Source organism: Apis cerana, linkage group LG5, assembly GCF_029169275.1.
Source record: "Apis cerana isolate GH-2021 linkage group LG5, AcerK_1.0, whole genome shotgun sequence".
Taxonomy (NCBI): domain Eukaryota; kingdom Metazoa; phylum Arthropoda; class Insecta; order Hymenoptera; family Apidae; genus Apis; species Apis cerana.
Window position 1 is genome coordinate 12,673,688 of NC_083856.1, and position 18,561 is coordinate 12,692,248.

The 18,561-nt window shown below is 20.5% G+C and overlaps 6 protein-coding genes across 8 annotated transcripts; 2 read left to right on the forward strand and 4 right to left on the reverse strand.

The window, feature by feature from the left end:
• Positions 1–50: 50 nt before the first annotated feature.
• On the reverse strand, positions 51–3,879 carry LOC108003326 (dynein heavy chain-like protein 2). Its single transcript, XM_017065499.3, has 5 exons — positions 3,865–3,879; positions 3,121–3,241; positions 2,688–3,008; positions 1,080–2,503; positions 51–697 (listed from the first exon to the last, which is right to left on the reverse strand). The coding sequence occupies exons 1-5, from the start codon at positions 3,877–3,879 to the stop codon at positions 251–253; spliced, it is 2,328 nt and encodes a 775-aa protein (XP_016920988.2). The 3' UTR covers positions 51–250.
• Positions 3,880–4,099: 220 nt separating this feature from the next.
• Positions 4,100–5,575, forward strand: LOC108003304 (mitochondrial import inner membrane translocase subunit Tim13-like). The gene is made up of 3 exons (XM_017065467.3): positions 4,100–4,496; positions 4,581–4,649; positions 5,441–5,575. Exons 1-3 carry the CDS (start codon positions 4,392–4,394, stop codon positions 5,537–5,539), a joined length of 273 nt encoding a protein of 90 aa, XP_016920956.1. The 5' UTR covers positions 4,100–4,391; the 3' UTR covers positions 5,540–5,575.
• Positions 5,576–6,095: 520 nt separating this feature from the next.
• On the reverse strand, positions 6,096–11,654 carry LOC108003293 (myb-like protein D). Its single transcript, XM_017065458.3, has 6 exons — positions 11,513–11,654; positions 11,315–11,368; positions 10,840–11,109; positions 9,962–10,751; positions 9,669–9,883; positions 6,096–8,948 (listed from the first exon to the last, which is right to left on the reverse strand). The coding sequence occupies exons 1-6, from the start codon at positions 11,606–11,608 to the stop codon at positions 8,871–8,873; spliced, it is 1,503 nt and encodes a 500-aa protein (XP_016920947.1). The 5' UTR covers positions 11,609–11,654; the 3' UTR covers positions 6,096–8,870.
• On the reverse strand, positions 11,602–13,955 carry LOC108003316 (EEF1A lysine methyltransferase 1). Of its 3 annotated transcripts, none has more exons than XM_062075443.1 (5): positions 13,817–13,955; positions 13,097–13,278; positions 12,760–12,907; positions 12,457–12,666; positions 11,602–11,737 (listed from the first exon to the last, which is right to left on the reverse strand). In XM_062075443.1, the coding sequence occupies exons 2-5, from the start codon at positions 13,250–13,252 to the stop codon at positions 11,703–11,705; spliced, it is 549 nt and encodes a 182-aa protein (XP_061931427.1). In that variant the 5' UTR covers positions 13,253–13,278; positions 13,817–13,955; the 3' UTR covers positions 11,602–11,702. The 3 variants fall into 3 exon arrangements, with proteins under 3 accessions (XP_061931427.1, XP_016920971.1, XP_061931426.1); XM_017065482.3 differs by lacking the exon at positions 11,602–11,737 and adding an exon at positions 12,236–12,396; XM_062075442.1 differs by lacking the exon at positions 11,602–11,737 and having other exon boundaries at positions 12,236–12,666.
• LOC108003314 (probable glutamine--tRNA ligase) lies at positions 13,891–17,370 on the forward strand. The gene is made up of 10 exons (XM_017065479.2): positions 13,891–14,023; positions 14,213–14,517; positions 14,603–14,793; positions 14,900–15,155; positions 15,270–15,567; positions 15,721–16,100; positions 16,211–16,529; positions 16,609–16,829; positions 16,909–17,101; positions 17,166–17,370. Exons 1-10 carry the CDS (start codon positions 13,901–13,903, stop codon positions 17,214–17,216), a joined length of 2,337 nt encoding a protein of 778 aa, XP_016920968.1. The 5' UTR covers positions 13,891–13,900; the 3' UTR covers positions 17,217–17,370.
• On the reverse strand, positions 17,223–18,544 carry LOC108003315 (parkin coregulated gene protein homolog). Its single transcript, XM_017065481.3, has 4 exons — positions 18,264–18,544; positions 17,854–18,172; positions 17,581–17,730; positions 17,223–17,515 (listed from the first exon to the last, which is right to left on the reverse strand). The coding sequence occupies exons 1-4, from the start codon at positions 18,366–18,368 to the stop codon at positions 17,355–17,357; spliced, it is 735 nt and encodes a 244-aa protein (XP_016920970.1). The 5' UTR covers positions 18,369–18,544; the 3' UTR covers positions 17,223–17,354.
• Between the last annotated feature and the right edge of the window lie 17 nt (positions 18,545–18,561).

The window sequence follows — 18,561 nt, forward strand, 5'->3', positions numbered from 1 at the left end:
TGATTATATATTTAAAATTCGTATGTATAAAATATAAATTATTTATTAATTATTATTTAATCTAATAAATTATTGCTTGTTTATTAAGTTATAATTTCAATTAAAAATTTTAATAAACATTAAATAAAAAAACAATTATAGTGTCCTTTAAAATTTATTTATCGTATATAAAAAGTGATAAAAAGTGTATGAAATAATATATAATCTATATACACTCTAGTATATTAAAATTACACTTGAAATTATTTGATCATATAGTTAATAAATTAACTAATTTTCGTGATTTTTTAGCAAATTGAACAAAATTTTCTGTAGCAATTACTGTAAAGTCATCCAAAATCATTAACCATCTTCTTTCTCTTGTTTGCTTGCTATCTTTCATTATCGTGCTTTCGAAATTCAATTGTTTTTTCCATAAATCGATTACAGATGGTATTATTTCTTCATCAGATTGATCTCTTTCTTCGTTTTTAAATACTGATCGATATTTCTGTAAACAACTAGTTAAAATATAAAATATAATATGCAATTGATTTATTATATTATGTACATTAGCTTTATTGCTATTTACTAGAGAAATTAAAATGTTTTCGTAGATTTTCAGTTTTGTGGTTAGATAATTTATTATTTCGATACAAATTCTCATAGAAGTGCATAAATGTAAAATAATGGTGATCTGATAAGTCTGTATTGTAACCTAAATGAAAAAAAAAAAAGAAAAAAGAAAAAAAAATATAATCTCGAAACTTAACTTTAAATATTTATTTTGAATAATCAATAATTTATGTATATAACAAATCTATTACAATTATAAGCAATATCTTTCTAAAACTAAAGTCATTATTTATCTTTGACATTTTTTTTTTATCTTTAACGACAAAAAAATTAAGTATTTCATTTTTTAAAGAACTATGCATATTTTATATGTAATTTTAACATTTAATTTTAATATTAAATAATAAGAATAAGTAATAAAAAGTAAGATTAACATTTTATAATTATCACTAATTCAAATTGTTTATTTATAACTATATTTTATATCATTTTTCTTAACTATTAACACAAATATTTTAATTTACCTTGTTTAGCCGAATATTTTCAATATTTTCATCCAATATATTTGTCACTATTTGCACAATTTCTTGTGTATACGCATTAGTTTTATATTTAGCTTCAGAAATGTCACAAAAATCCAATATTGCATTCAAAGCTTGCTCTTCTAATGTATCTTTCCAACATCTTTTTGTCATATACAATTTCCCTATTCTCTCATTTTGAAAAACTGAAAGAATCATCTTTGCCGATTCAAAAACAACATCGTCCACATTTAAAGAATCGAGTATGAATTTCAACCACTCCGATGAAATCTTTTTGTTCTTTCCTTTATAAACTTCAGATAAAGTTAATTCGTGAACAGATTTTAACCTCTTTCTTTTACCTCTATTTTCTTCACATTCTTCGAATGAATATTTCTGCGAATGTCTTTTTTGCGTATATGATTTTACATTATTTGCGCTAATATCACTTTTTTGACGAGAAAAAGATAAACACAATTGCTGATCTTGATTTAAAATCCAATCTTTTTCAGTTATATCTGTGGTAAGAAATTCTATATCATGCTCACTCCCATTTTTTTGACGAGGAGTAATTTTATCGATTTTTTGACTAGAAAATATACTCTTTTCACATTCATCAATATAATTCGATATTGATATACATTCTGCACTCAATTGATAAGTATCATAAGCACTATCTTTTTGAGGAGAGCAAGCATTGTCGATCTGATTTGAAATAATAAGATTTTCATGATGAAAATCCAAATCAGAAGTTTGTGGAACAACTATGTGTTTATTCGATTTATTCGATTCAGAAGTTAATTGTTTCTTTAGTTTATTTCGTTCACATAATGAATATTCTTTGTTAAATAAAATATCTGAAAAATTATTATCGTGTGGGAAGACACCAAGGTTATCTTTCATTTCCATCAAAGTTTTTAAAACGCCATTATTTTGGGAATGTAATAATGAAAATTTCTCTGCCGATTTATCGTTGATAAGATTATTTTCTTCGACTTTATAACTTTCTCTATCTACGATTTTATCTTGACTTTTCAAAGAATCTCTAAACATGTCAGAACTAGAAGAATAGTCTTGATCTGAATCCTGGATAATACAATTATTCAAAGTTACATTCTGTTGTGTACATGATTGTATATTAAAGTATCTGTCAAGACTTTGATAAGATGCAAATACACAAGGATTAATTTTTTTTTGAGTGAAAATTTCAATTTCTTGATTCATTTCTTGATAACAAGATTGAGATATACCGTTTTTTTTATCACACTGTATGTTACATGATAAATCGATACTACTAGTATATTTTAAATTATCATTAAAATTTATATAATTTTCCTGATCATTGTTCAATAGATTAATCAAATTATTATGATCATTATCTTGAATATGAGATATCGAATCTTGATTATATAAATCAGAATTTTTTCCTAAAAATATAACATCTTTTTAAAAATATTATTATAAAATATTAATATATATGGTCGTTTAAGGATATAATTTTCATATAAATATTAACATTAATTACTTATATTATATGTTATGTTAATTGTTTAAAAATATAATTAATAAAAAATATTCGTTAAAAATATTAAATATTAAATATCACATTACCAATATTTTTCCACTGTTTATGAAATACCAAATGAAATTGTTCAATGGAAATAGTTTTCATGAACATTATAGCTGACTTTAACCAAACAATACTTTGTATGAAATTTAATTCAGTCAAATATTCTTCTGTATAATTTGATATTTTCTCATAAAGATTTTGAATAAGATTTTGAGGTACATTCAAAAAATGTTCACATCGATAACAATATTTATTTTTATTATTGAATTTCTTTAATTCCTTCATTTCTATTAACATATCTTCGATAATATAAGGAGAATATAATTTTTCATTCGATAAATTATTTATGAAAGTACTTATACCTATATTAATAATTATATAAAATAATTTATTATGTTATTTTTTATTGAATATAATCAATCAATAGTTATTATTATATTATTACTGAATAAAAATTTGTAATTATGAAAAAACCTAATTCGGATGAATGATGATACGAATATTTTACGTATGCATATTGCAATTCAGAAAGAATTTTATTTCGCTTTTTAATATGAAGTTTTAATCGTTCAATCTTATTAATATTGTCGTCCACCTAGAACAATAATAAATAATAATAATTTGAATAATTTAAAGTAATAATAATAAAATCTTAAAAATGCAATATTATAAAATATTATGAAATAAATACCATGTTTATATGTATATTTTTATTGATTAAAAATATTTTATTAAAAACTATTTTAAACATTTCTAACTTTACATATATTATGTACATATATTATTATATATATTAAAAAAATAAATATTAAATTCTATTTTATATATTAAATTATTAAAATGTAAGCTGATAAAATAAAATATTCAAATTATAATTCATTTGAATATAAAAATAGAAATTTTATAGAATTATATGTGTATATAATTATATATATATATATATAATTATATACACATATAATTTATATATATATATATATATGTGTATATAATTATATATATATACACATACATGTATCTATAAGAATCAAATTTGAAATTGAAAATAGTAACGTAAGATTAATTATTTATACATCACGTTTGATACGATGAATCAATTCATTTGTAGTAAATAAATCAAATCACATGATGAATACTATGAATATTTCAGTTATTGATTATAGAAATTAAGAATTAGAATCGAATTTATATTATTATGCAAAATGCATTGATACTAACCGGTGTATTCAGCATTTACTATATATTACTATATTAAATGCTTATTTTTATAAAAATAAATTATTTTTACGAATTTATATTTAAATGTTAAAAACAATTTATTAGTATTACTTATTAAACGATAAATACTTTCCTAAATAAATTAATGTAAATAGTTTTTTATTTCATATTTCAAACTTATTAATCGATAAAATCTGATTCCCCTAGATTTTGATTATATAATTTTATTTGGATTTGATAATTCGATTCGTTGAGCAATGTTTATATAATAATTTAAATATATTTTTTTATTAATATTATCAATTTATACAAAATATATTCGAAAATTTTTTTATAATCATTAATTGATTCAAAATAATTTTTTAATGAATCATTGTGAACAACATTTTTAGAAAGATAGTTTCACGTGCTTCCGGTTTATCGATCGAACCGGTAGGAACATGGTAATTCGGACGTAACGAGAGCAAAGTGATTTTGATCTTAATCTTAATCTTTTTTTAAAAAGAATTTAATAATTAACTGTAAATATGAGTGCACTTACATCTGAATCCTTAACTGATAAAGAGAAAAGTGAATTTATGCAACAAATAAAACAAGAATTTGCCATTGCAAGTGCACAAGAGATGCTCTCGGTATGATGGCATAATACATTTATTTCTCTTTTTTTTACAAATTAAGAATGAATGAATAGCATATATTTAATTTTATATTTTCAGAAAATGTCAGAGAAATGCTTCAAAAAATGTGTGGTTAGACCTGGCACTTCTCTGGATAGTTCTGAACAGGTAACATCTATTCACAGAACATATAATACATAACCTTAATATAAGATATAACCTGAGAGCTTCAAAGGTAGAATAGAATTAAATATAAATATATATTTTTTTATTAGAATATTACAACAGAAATAATTTGAAAAGGTTTTATAAAATTTTTATTAATTTAATTAATTTCTGTATAATATAAATAATTTTTATATAATATGAAATTATATATGAAATTGTTACAAATGATTATTGAAAAAAAATTAATATAAAATATATAAAATAACATAACTGATAGAATATATATAAATAAATTAAAAATTGTTGAAAAATAAAATTTTTAAATATATTTAAAATTTTTATATATATTTTGTTTTAATTTTAAGTCATAATAAATTTTGCTTGATATAATAATTAAAGCAATAATAATATTTATTATTTAGATTATTAATTACAAATATAATTTGTAATCAAATAACTGTATTTATATTTAAATATAATTTATTTATTATTATATTTTTACATTTGTTCAAAATGATAATATAAATAATAAATGATAAATGATAAAGATAAATAGATATAATTAATTAAAATTTAAAGTCTTAATAAAAGTCAAATAAAGTAAATCAAAAATTAAAATAAGGTTAAATACATATTTAATAATAAATTGATTTCATTTTAAATATAAAATTTTTTTTGTATTATATATCAAATTATGCCATATAAAAACATAGTTAAAAATAAAGTTGTAAAATACAAATGAATTTAATACGAATGAATTTTTCATAAATCATTTTATAATTTATTTACAGAAATGTGTAGCAATGTGTATGGACCGATATATGGATGCATTTAATCTTGTATCAAAAACATATAGTGCTCGAATACAAAGAGAGCATAATAGAATGTAACAGTACAAATTGTTAAATAAATTGTTTCTGGTTGTATATTGTGTAATTGTATATCAACTATTTCCAAGTATTGTTTAGGAAATTGTAATTATTATGTATATTTGTTATCAAATCTATGTCATTTATAAACATTAAATAATTTTGTATATAACAATATCATTTTTGATTAATATTTATATAAAAAATAGATTTTTATATTTATAAAATTAAAAATTAAAAATGGAATTTCAATATTACACAGTGAAATAACACTGCCATCTGTACTTATAAAGTATTGACAAATAAATTACTTAAACTTGTAATCTGTTTTCTTTCACTGAAATATTATGATTCATTGTGTTATATTTGTCATATTAGCAATAATTTTTTATTTAATATAATTTTTTATTTATATTTTAAGTTTAATATAATTTAAAATATTTTGGCTTTTCTTTTATATATGTAAAATTAAATTTTGAATAAAAATTTGTAAAAATATAAAATAATTTATTATATGAAATTAAGATTAAACTTTAGATAGATTAATTATAAGGTAGATAAAAAGAAAACGCAACAATTGCAAAAGAGAAAAATCTTTATAAAATAAATAACATATACATGAATATTGTTACATCATATTTCAAAATCATAAATAAGTAACGTAGATATTTTATAAATTCCGCAATTCCATAGTATGTATTTGCATTGTTTCTTATTCATATACACTAAAAGGCACAATATAGCTACCAATACTTCAACGTGGTTACAAAAATAAACCTCTAGGACTGTATGAAAAAATATTGTAAGTGATTCATTAATACTTCATCTGTTCAATTTGATATTATAAATTAGTAAATAACAATAATTACAACTATTTCATATCAGTGTTTGCAAAATCTATAATTAATTCACAATTCACCAGTACATTATATGCCATTATTATATGTACAGATCGATACAGATAGTTCATAACATAACAAATCGATGTTATTAATTATATATATCTTTTCTTAGCAAAAAAACAGTGCAAAGATATATATATGTGTTATATGTAAAGAAATTTATATTAATATATTTTCTAATCTTAAAAAATATATTTTTAACTTTTTTATATTGTATTTATTTTTATGTTCGGCATATAAAATGAAGGATTATATATTTATTATGTACTTTATGTGCATTTTACACATTTTCCAAAAGAAAAAGAAAATATATATATATATATATAACAAGATTTTTGTATATATTAAAACATAGAACATGTGATATTATATTAATCAGTTTAGGATTATTTGAAATCACTTCTGAAACTACATAAATATAAAAATGTTTATATACCCTGCAATAGAAATGTTTACAAAAACATTTTCTAGTTTTATCAGAATGTAAAATAAAATTTGTTGATATACTGTTATAAGTTATGAAACATTTCTTAAATTACTCTCTTCCTTCTTCTCTTTCTTATAATTTACATTGAAAAATACTTTTTATGTAAATTTCTTTACTAATGCTAACAATACAACAAAAGTGCTTAATAATCTTAATAACAATGGAATGTATTTATATTTTACATTCTATAAAGTGTAGGAATGTTCAGTATCATCCTGAAATTGTTTTTATAAAATTATATGTCATATCAATATTAAAATGTAACCACGTTGATTGGTCAGGAACACACCTGCTTTAATATATACATAGAGATAAATATTGATTCAAATTAAGAGATTTCATAATACTGTAGAAGTAAAAACTTTAAATTTTATATTTTTATTATTTAAAATATGATTTTTTAAAATAAATAATTGATTATTTTTTGATTCAGTTATAAAAATTGAATATTAAAACAATAAATGTTCTATAACATTAATTTTTAACAAAGTAATGAAATTATAGTATAAAAAAATATATATTCATGAAATTATAGTAATTATAGTAAAAACAAAGTTTTCTAACTAAATGATATATGAAATAGATTAATGGCATATTTATATTATTGTTTTAAATATAATTAATATATAATTGAAATTTTAAAGGATGAAATCTCTTTGTTTGAATCATTTACAATATTTACTATTGATGACATTACAATAATTGCGTGCTACTAAAAATTTTGTGAAGGAAGCAGGCTGTACAACCGTTAACAGATTTTGATTTGTCAAGCATCCAGTTGATCCATTATGAATTGTACTTAGTTATTGCATCTTATTGGGGCATAGTATATTTATATCAAGATATTGGATTGCCCAAAAATTGAACTATTTAATATAGATTTCATCAATATTAATTCATGGATGCAGGCAAACATAAGCATCTATTAATTTTTTATTGAATATTAATCTTCAAATTCTTTAATTTTTAGTTTTATGCATTTAGCACCATTATTTTTAAAGAAAAATAATTTTATATATTTTTTTAGACAATCCATTTTTATATAGACGGATGATTTACTGATATTGCTATCAATACTATATCAGTAACTTTAGTTAAATGAGGTAATGACATTTCAGTCATAAAAGGGACAGGAATTATTTCGGTAAACATAACAAAATTGTTACAAAATTTTTTAAAAGATAACTAAGTATTCAACAACCATTAATGTAACTGATTACTTTTCATTTTTAAGATATTTTAACATTAAGATAATTGTTTTTAATGAGTATAATACTAGATATATTTACAGAACAACGTAGAAGGCAGTTTGTCTGAAAGTATACAATTAATAATTTTAGTATTACTTTCCTAATTCAGTTAATATAATACATCATAAAGAAAACAAAAAGAAGAAAAAATAATATTTACTTTAAATAGTATTTTATTAATCTGTTTCAAAATTTTATTTCATAGAAATCTTTTTTTAGAATTTTTATATGATTTCTATTTTTAATATTTTTAATTACAAAAATATAATTTAATATCTTATTACAATAATAACAGATAATAATGGCAGTTCATTAATTTAATTCATAATATTTAATTTCTTTTGATAAAATTTTTATAATGTTTTTATAAAAAACTGAAATATAATGTTAATTCCATAAGATGTATTTAAAAAATATTACTAAAATAAAATAAAGTTCATTATTTATAAAAATATTTTTTGACAAAAAAAAATTATAAAATATTGAAAGTATAATATTTATAAATATATTTTCAGACATTTTCCTTCTACGTTTTTTTGTAGGAGAACTTATAAGTATTGAGCCATAAATGGCAGTGCCACGTTAGAAATCAAAATAATTTTATAAATTTATACCAATTCGCATTAATATACTTGATGCCCTGACACAGAATATTGAATATTAATGAATTAATATTTTAAAGTTCTTAGTAGCTCTTTAGTATATGTAGTGCATTATAGTTCCTTTGCACAATTTGTTGTAATACCCGTTGCAAAATTTGACATATTTTTGTCTATGTTTAAATCTTCAAGCTAAAATAAAATACATGCAATATTCAAAATACATAAAAAACTATGATTATATTATATAGGATGATTATATTATGTAGAATATTTTAAATTTCAATGATAAATAATTGCTACAAAATTTAAAAACATTTCTAAAATTTCACCAAGAATTACATTTCATAAATATCAAATTATAAATAAGTTTGCATAATTTTGATAAATATTCTTATTTATATTTTTTTTTAGGAATACAAATTTTATTTTTTATTTTTTAATGAAATCGTTTATTTTTGAATTATAAATTATATGTTATAAAAAAAAATTATGAAAAATATAAAAATCATATATTGCTAACATATTATAAAAACAATTGTTATATCTTTTAATATTTGTTGATATTTGGTAATATAAATTTTTTATTTTTTTAATATTTAAATATATAAAATAAACGCTTTGATATATAATAATTAATAATTTAATAATATTTTTAATAATATATTTTATAATTTATATTTTAATAAAATATATTTAAAAAATAGTATAATTCCATATAGAAATTAAAAAGCGAAAAAATGTAAAAAAAAATTGATTTATATGATATAATTTATGAAAATTATGCAGATTTAATTATAATATAATTTTTGTTTAATATTGCTTAATATTTAAATTTCATCAAACAATATAGAATATTCTATATATAGTATATCCAAAAAATAAATCTAAATTTATATAAAATGTACTTACACATGATGTACTGCTTAATATATCATCTACATCTTCAATTTCTTCACTTATATCCTCACTATGAGCACTATGAACACTATGAATTTTATCTTGTTTTTTTGTTTGTAGTTTTGGACTATTTGATTTTTGAGGATCCTTAGAAGGACTTTGATCATATGTACTACCAGATGCAGATGAAACAAAATCTTCTTCATAATTATCTATTCCATCAGTTCCTAAAAATATTATCTTTATAAAATTAATATTGTTAAAAATATATTATAAATATATACATCAACTATACATCAACATACCAAGTCCAATATCCATTAATTCTTTCAAATCATTAATATTAGTTTTTTTACCATTTAATGGTGGGAGATTGCTAAGTATAGAATGTGATTTTTTATCTAAAGGTGGTAAATCTTGTAAAAAGGTCTCATTATTATGTATATCATTAATATTCTCTCTTTTTCCATCAACAATAATTTCTTCAAAGTATACAGTTTTTCCAAAACTGTTTCCAGTATTAACTGGTTTTTTGTTTTGTACATTATTTACTATTTGTAATTCCAAACTATTTATATTATTTTGCTTATTTATATCTTCATTTTGATTTGTTTGCATTTCAGTAATTATAGATTCATCAAACTTAATTAAAGGCTCGGTTTTATTTAGTAAACTTGTTTGAATGAGTGTATCTATCTCAGTCTCCTTTGTAGTATGATTCATTATTGTGCCATTTGGACTTGTAGGGAGTGTATCAAAATTCATACTATTGTTCCCTTTGCTATCAATTCCATTGTTTTCTTCATTATATTCAGAAGTTGTACTATTTTTGAGAGAATCTTGCTTCTCATAATTTAATTCATCTAATGAAACATGAACAGATGTTTCTTTATTTTTTTTTTCAGTTATTGTCACATTTATTGGAAGTTTTGGACTTTGTTGTGAAACACTTTCTAAATTATCCGATATATCATTATCATTTGACAATGATGTAGATTCATTGTTTAATACTTTTGGAATGGAAATTTCAAATGTTGTATTAGTAATATTTGTTTCAGTTGTATCAGTTTTATTAAATTTTTTGTCAATGTTATTCTAAAAAAATATTTATAATATCTCTTAACTATAATATATATTATTTTAATAATATAATACTAATACTATATTATTTTATTCTAAATACCTTTTGTGTATTTTTGAAGGCACTGTGCATGCTATTTTTTAAAATTTCTCCAAGCAATGGCTCATTGGATTCAATACCTAACTCTTCGCATAATTTATTTCTTCCAATATAATTATATTCTTTTCCAAAGTATGTTTCTGGATCATATACGGATATTGTATAATCAAGACCAAAATATTCTAGGAACTCCCTAACCAAGGAAAACAATAATTTTCCTTCTGAATTAGCCAGGTACTGTTTAACGGTTTTATTAAGAAGTGGTTCTGGATTCTGAAATATTTTTATACTTGAAAATTTAAACAGTTTGTATTTATTACATTTTTTCATCATATTATTTTTATTTTTTGCATTTAATTATTATAATATAAAAATATGTGAAGAATATTTCTGCACTTTAATAAAATATGTTTCACATGTAAAAAAATTTATATTTATTTAATATTGAGAATATTTAATATTTAGAAATTTGACATACCATTACGGATTCTTGTTCTTCTAGAGCTAAAAACACACTTGCCCTGAGTTCTGCCTATATAATTATAAAATATTTTAAAAATTAATATCATAAAATAATTATATTTATGTTTTATACAAATTTAACGAAAGAAATTGTTTGACGTGATCTACATAACCTATGAAAAAATATAATTTTTAAAAAAATTTTCTATCATACCCGCACTTTTGCAAGAACACCATTATTTTCAAGGGTTTGCACCACTAAATCCCGTAATTCTGTGTCTTCCTCCATAGAAATGTTTCCGTCTATCATGATTATAAATAAAAATTATTCTCACAAACACTCAAGAAATGTAAATATTTACGCTTTCCATCGCGTGTCTTCTTTTCATCTGTTTACCTAGAGATTATTTTTTCTGTCTAGGGAATTTAAACTTAGAAACTGAAAAAAAATTTATTCCTATTTAATTATCATTATGACTATTCATTAATTTTTATATATACGCAATATAATATACATAAAATTAAAATAAAATATATTTATTTAACAAACATTGTAAGATAAATAAAATATAATTAAATAATAAATAAAATTAATACTTTATTTAATATTTTATTCGGATATGTTATAAATTTATAAGTATTATTAACTTTTTTAAATTTTATTTAAAAAAAATTAAAATTAAATTTGTAAAAAAATATTTTATATTATAATTTATTTAATTAAATAAAAAAATATTTTTAGAAAATATTTTTTTCATAACATTAAAATATGAAGATACTAAAATTTCCAAATATAATTAAAATACCGGAAGTAAATATTATAAGTTGAAAATACATATTATTTAAAAATAATATAAAATAATAATTATTTAAAAATAATAAAAATAATCACAATTTTTTTTAATTACTATCTAAATAATACAATAAAATACTAAAATTTTATACATAATATTTTTATTATTTTTTATTGTAACATTTTATCAAAATCGAAATTTGAATAACAGTAAAATTCATTTGCAAGATTATTTTGATGATGAGGCACAAAACAACAAACTTCTACATTTAACAATCTTTTTGCTAATTCACTCATAATAGAACCTGAAAAATAAAAATAATTAAAAACTTTAATTAATATATAAAAAAAATTATCAAAAATACCTGTACAAAGTACATAATTTTTTTTAGCTAAAAATTTTATTGTAAGAGCTGTTTTTGTTAAACATTCATCAGAAAGAAATGGTGGGTCGGCTATAACTAAATCATAAAAATTTGACATATGCTGAGGTATATCCAAAGGGAACTTATAGTTATATGGAACAAAGTCAACTCCATATATTTTAAAACGTTCATCATATTCAAAAAGAGTAACTGCAAATAAATATTTGGTAATATTATTAATAATAACATTTTAAATAATGCATAAATTATTAGAATATTTGTATTCTAATACTTTGTCCATACTTTGTCGTTCATCACAATTCTTTTTTAATTTGTTATAAAGTGTAGGACATGAAATTAAAGCAATTTTTCCATTAGATTCTGTACTTTGTATAGCACCTTTTACAAGAGTATCTATTGTCTTGTCATCATACCAAAATTGACTTAATTGCTAAAATTCAAATATGTAAATCATTAAATATGTAAATCATTAAATTAATAATTTTAAAATATAAAATTAATATATAATAAATAAATAGATGAGAATAAGTAATTTCTTTTGCAAAACACTTAATATGTCAAATTTATGTATAAATTATTAAAAAATATTAAAAAATATATTTAATAAAAGTTAATTTACCCAATTTTCATCGAAAGAAATTTCTAAATCTTTATTTTCTAAACTACATTTTAACTGATTTTCTCTTTCTTGTTTTTCTTTAAGAAACTCATTTAAAGCAGCAAGAGTTGTAGGACATAATTGTAAATCATCATCATCATCATTATTTTTATACATTTTTCATCACATTAATTTTTTATTAACTAAAACATTAAATTTATATTATTTTAAATATATTTATTTTACAAATTTATATTTTTTTAAATATATTTATTTTACATAAACTTTATAAATAAGAAATAGAACTATCAATTTGTTATTTGAAGAATTTATAATTTATAAATAATATTTTATATTTGTTAAATAATATTTTATATTTTATATTTGTTAAAAATTTAATAATTTCATTGTAATTAATTATTTATTTATGTAATTGTAAATAAATATTATATTTTAAATGAATTAATTTATTAATGTATTATATTTATTATTTAATTATAGAATAATTCGATATTTCATGTTTGTTCAAATTTGTATTATCAATGTCAATATCAATTCATTAAAAAATGAAAAAGTTTGATCTTAATCTTAATCTTTATAGGTTGTAAAAGATAAAAATAAAAAGCAATAAATATATAAAGCTTAGACTTTTCAAAAAAAGTCTGTAATAATCTTAGTAATAAAATATTAAAGATTTTTTATCGCATTATCGCAATAAAATTTACACATTTATTTACTTACCAAATTTATTTACTTTTGTACATAAGAACTACCTTTCCGGTTAAAACAAATTGTCTAATTACATATTAAAAAAAAGAAAAATATATGATCATGGATGTAAAAGATGATATACAATTATTTGAATCTATTGGTTTAAGTGAACAAAAAGCTAAGGAAACTTTAAAAAATAAACAAGTTTCTAATAATTTGAAACTTGCTATAATAGAGGTTAGTAAATTATATAAATTATATAAATATATTTTAAATTATTTTTTTTAATATTAGTAACATAATTAAAATTTTTTGTTTATATTTAAAATTAATTAAATTTAAATTTAAATTTCTTTGTTTGCATTTTATTATTTAATTTTATCAATCTATAAATATTTAATTGTGCCATATGTGTAATATCAATAGGCTAATAAATATGGAATTATTACACCAGAAATTGGAATTTTGTTATATCATCTTGCTTCAAAAATTAAGAATCAAATTGCAGATAAATTGTTATTTCTTGCTAAATATATAGCTGAAAAGAAATTAGATACAATTCAAAGACTAGATGCCGGTTTAAATTATTTGCTTAATCATATAAAAGAAAATATTGATATATTTGATTTTGAAAAAGAATGTGGTATAAATATTGTTGTATCACCAGAAGAAATAGAATATGAAGTAGAAAAAGTAATAAATGCACATAAAATAGAAATAACAGAGAAAAGGTATTTATATTATATTATCGTATTTATAATTATTAACATTAATATTTAATATATTATGTTTTATAAATATCATTTATTTTTATAGATATCATTTTAATATTGGTCCATTGATGCAACAAGTACGTAATATTTTAAAATGGGCAGATGGAAAAGCAATAAAAAATGAATTTGATATTCAAATGCTTGATTTGTTAGGTCCAAAATGTGAGTCTGATCTGGTACCATTAAATAAATCAACAAAACAAGCAAAAATGCGAAAACCAGTAAAAGAAAAAAGTAAATCAAATAATTTCTTATATTTATGTAAAATTTATGTATTATAATTTATAAAAAAAGTATTATGAAAAAAAATTATTTATAAAAAAATATTTATATTATTTAGTGGAATCAAAAAATATGACAATAACAAATGATAAAGAAGATGCTCAGACAATAAATGAATTAATGAAAACTAAAGTTAATTTTCATAAACCAGGAGAAAATTATAAAACTGAAGGATATATTATAACACCAAATACACACAAATTACTTCAAGAACATTTAAAAATAACAGATGGTAAAGTAATAACTAGATTTCCACCAGAACCTAATGGAATTTTACATATTGGTCATGCAAAAGCAATTAATATTAATTTTGGGTATGTACTATCTTAGTATATGATTTTTAATTTTATTTAATTTATATTATATTTCAAATAATATTTCTTATTTATTTATATATAATTTAATGTATAATATATAATATAATTTAGATATGCAGCAGCTCATGATGGAATCTGCTACTTACGTTATGATGATACAAATCCTGAAAAAGAAGAAGAAAAATTTTTTATTGGTATTCGTGAAATGGTAGAATGGCTTGGTTATAAACCAGCTAAAATTACTCATTCTTCTGACTATTTTCAACAGTTGTATGAATGGGCTGTTATGCTTATTAAAAAAGATTTGGCATATGTCTGTCATCAATCTAGTGAAGACATAAAAGGTTTCAATCCACCTCCAAGTCCCTGGCGAAATAGACCAATTTCAGAAAGTTTACAATTATTTGAAGTAATTATTATTAAATATATATTTATAATTATTAAATCAAATTATTATATTTTTTAGTGTAATAATATAAATATTTTTAATTTTTATAATTTTTTTAACTATATATACAAAAAAAAATTTTAATATTTTAATTACTTTTGATTTTTTATATAGGATATGAAAAGTGGTTTACTTGAGGAAGGTGAAGCTACATTACGAATGAAAGTAACATTAGAAGAAGGTAAACAAGATCCAGTTGCATATAGAATAAAATATACTCCACATCATAGAACAGGAAATCAATGGTGTATTTATCCAACTTATGATTTTACTCATTGTTTATGTGACAGTATAGAAAATATAACTCATTCTCTTTGTACAAAAGAATTTCAATCAAGAAGATCATCATATTATTGGCTTTGTAATGCTTTAGATATTTATTGTCCTGTGCAATGGGAATATGGTAGATTAAATGTTAGTTATACAGTTGTTTCTAAAAGGAAAATCAGTAAATTGATTGAAGAAGGCATTGTGTCAGATTGGGATGATCCAAGGTATATTTTAATTGTAAAAATATAATATCATATAAATTTTTATGATATTTTATATTAATATATAAAATCATGAATTTTTAATTTATTGTATATGTATGTTTTATTTTCAGATTATTTACATTAACAGCTCTTCGTAGGCGAGGTTTTCCACCTGAAGCTATAAATAATTTTTGTGCACAAATGGGTGTAACTGGTGCTCAAGTAATTGTTGATCCAGCTGCTTTAGAGGCATCTGTTAGAGATGTTTTAAATATAACTGCAAGTCGACATATGGTAGTTTTAGATCCATTAAAAATTACTATTAGCAATTTTCCCCACGAAAAATCCATAAAAGTAACAGTTCCTAACTTTCCTAATGATCCAGACAAAGGCAAACATGAGATTGACTTTGATGAAATTGTATATATTGAAACATCTGATTTCAAAGAAGTATGTAATATTATTTTAATTCAATTATATACTAATAAATATTTTTTATTATTTTATTAAAAATGTTATATATTTATAGGAAACAGAAAAAAATTTTAGACGTTTAACACCAAACCAATCCGTTGGTTTAAAGCATGTAGGAATAGTGTTAACAATCAAGGAAATTGAAAGAGATAGTACCGGTAATATTGTGAATCTCATAGTCAAACAAGAATCTATTTCTGAAACTAATAAACCTAAAGCTTTTATACATTGGGTATCAAATCCTATATTAGCATCCATTAGATTATATGAACGTTTGTAAGTGTTAACTTAATGTAATAAAATAATAATAATTTATTATTTATATAATTTTTTACTTATTTGTGATAATTTTCAGATTTAAACATAAAAATCCTGAAGATATTAATGAAGTACCAAATGGCTTTTTAAGTGATATAAATTCAATCACTAAAAAAGAAATTGTTGGATATATTGATAAAAGTTTAGCAAATTCGGCAAAAATTTTTGAAAAATACCAGTTCGAACGTATAGGCTTTTTTTCTGTAGATCCTGATACGCTACCGGGAAAGGTAATTGAAACTATGAAATTTAAATTGAAATAATGTTATTATTATTGATTTTAATCTTTTGCAGCTTGTTTTTAACAGAACCGTAACATTAAAAGAAGATGCAGGAAAAATATAAATAGAATTATTACATTTAAGCAATATATATTTTCAGTTTGATAGATTTATCATCAATTTTTATAATATTTTGTTATGATATTTGTAAAATAATAATTTAAAAAATTATTAGATAATTAATGGATAAATAAAAAGCTATTTAATTCATCATGCAAGATTCATATGTAGGAATCATATACTTAATATTTATAAAGGCATCTTCACCTCCATATATTTCAAGTAGTTCAAGAGTTTCTTGTATTATATCTGCAACATTTTCACCCTTCTGTTGTGCGTAATCAATACCTTCTCCAAGATTTACTGAAATATAAATTTTAACTTTTATTATTTTTATGTAAAATTATAGAAGTATATTAAAACCTTACCATTCCTATCTTTTAATAAATTAAGAACTGGTAAGATTTGTCTAAAATATGGTACTAAAGCTTCTCCAACACAATCTGCTGAGCGTACAAGATTTTGAAGAGTTTTCAGTGTTGTACACAAAACTTCTGGTACTTTTGTATTTAAAGCTTCTACAATATATATAAATTATATATAATTATAAATAAATTATATAAAATAATAAAAATTTAGAAATTTTAAAATTATTTAAAAATAAAAAATGAAATAAAAAAATGGGAAAATGAAATACCTACTTTTAATAGGAATTATTAATTGTGGTACAACAGGTAAAATTTTAGGTCCGCCATGCTCTAACATATCAGATATTCCTTGTTCAACTATGAACTTAAGCGGTTGTTCAGTTTCTGTTAAGCCATCAAAAAATAAGGGTAAATAGTGATGGAAATCTAAATCTTCAATGTTCACTTTCCAATTAAGTTTTAAACCATACATATCTTTTTCCAATGCAATTGGAAATACACCCCATTCATAAAATTTCCGAAAAGTTGATGGTTTAGCTGGTTGAGGTTTATATAATGCATAGCGAGGAGGTTTTGCAACTACAGTATTTTCCTATATATATATATATATATATATATATATATTATAAAGAAATATTAATTTATATAAATTTAATTTTTAGAATATTGAAGTATTATGTTACCTGTAAAGCTTGAATAGTGAAAGCAGGAACAACTCTGGGCTTTTTTTTTTTATGTTCTGATGTATCTTTTCGAATTTCTTTCCAAAATTTAGTTTCATTTACCATTCCGATACTTTTTTTTAATAATATTCAATCAAAAAAAATATTTCAAAATTCGAATGAAATATTATAGAATATATAATATATAAATGAATATAATTTTATTTATTAAAAAGATACCAAAATTTTATACTGATAATTCGTCAGTACCTAATATCACTGAATCGTTCTAGGCAGCAACTGAAAATATGGATTTAAC

Coding starts and splice junctions, on each gene's coding strand:
- LOC108003326 (XM_017065499.3), bottom strand. Junction 3,009..3,120: donor TCATCATTCATCCGAATTAG/GTTTTTTCATAA, acceptor TTATTAATATAG/GTATAAGTACTTTCATAAAT. Junction 2,504..2,687: donor TAAACAGTGGAAAAATATTG/GTAATGTGATAT, acceptor TTATATTTTTAG/GAAAAAATTCTGATTTATAT.
- LOC108003304 (XM_017065467.3), top strand. CDS start 4,392: ATGAGTGCACTTACATCTGAATCCTTAACTGATAAAGAGAAAAGTGAA. Junction 4,497..4,580: donor GTGCACAAGAGATGCTCTCG/GTATGATGGCAT, acceptor TTATATTTTCAG/AAAATGTCAGAGAAATGCTT. Junction 4,650..5,440: donor CTCTGGATAGTTCTGAACAG/GTAACATCTATT, acceptor ATTTATTTACAG/AAATGTGTAGCAATGTGTAT.
- LOC108003293 (XM_017065458.3), bottom strand. CDS start 11,608: ATGATAGACGGAAACATTTCTATGGAGGAAGACACAGAATTACGGGAT. Junction 10,752..10,839: donor CCTTCAAAAATACACAAAAG/GTATTTAGAATA, acceptor ATATTTTTTTAG/AATAACATTGACAAAAAATT. Junction 8,949..9,668: donor TATTAAGCAGTACATCATGT/GTAAGTACATTT, acceptor ATTTTATTTTAG/CTTGAAGATTTAAACATAGA.
- LOC108003316 (XM_062075442.1), bottom strand. CDS start 13,252: ATGTATAAAAATAATGATGATGATGATGATTTACAATTATGTCCTACA. Junction 12,908..13,096: donor TTTCTTTCGATGAAAATTGG/GTAAATTAACTT, acceptor TTTGAATTTTAG/CAATTAAGTCAATTTTGGTA. Junction 12,667..12,759: donor GAATTGTGATGAACGACAAA/GTATGGACAAAG, acceptor ATTTATTTGCAG/TTACTCTTTTTGAATATGAT.
- LOC108003314 (XM_017065479.2), top strand. CDS start 13,901: ATGATCATGGATGTAAAAGATGATATACAATTATTTGAATCTATTGGT. Junction 14,024..14,212: donor TGAAACTTGCTATAATAGAG/GTTAGTAAATTA, acceptor TAATATCAATAG/GCTAATAAATATGGAATTAT. Junction 16,101..16,210: donor TCAGATTGGGATGATCCAAG/GTATATTTTAAT, acceptor TTTTATTTTCAG/ATTATTTACATTAACAGCTC.
- LOC108003315 (XM_017065481.3), bottom strand. CDS start 18,368: ATGGTAAATGAAACTAAATTTTGGAAAGAAATTCGAAAAGATACATCA. Junction 18,173..18,263: donor TCACTATTCAAGCTTTACAG/GTAACATAATAC, acceptor ATATATATATAG/GAAAATACTGTAGTTGCAAA. Junction 17,731..17,853: donor ATTAATAATTCCTATTAAAA/GTAGGTATTTCA, acceptor TATATATTGTAG/AAGCTTTAAATACAAAAGTA.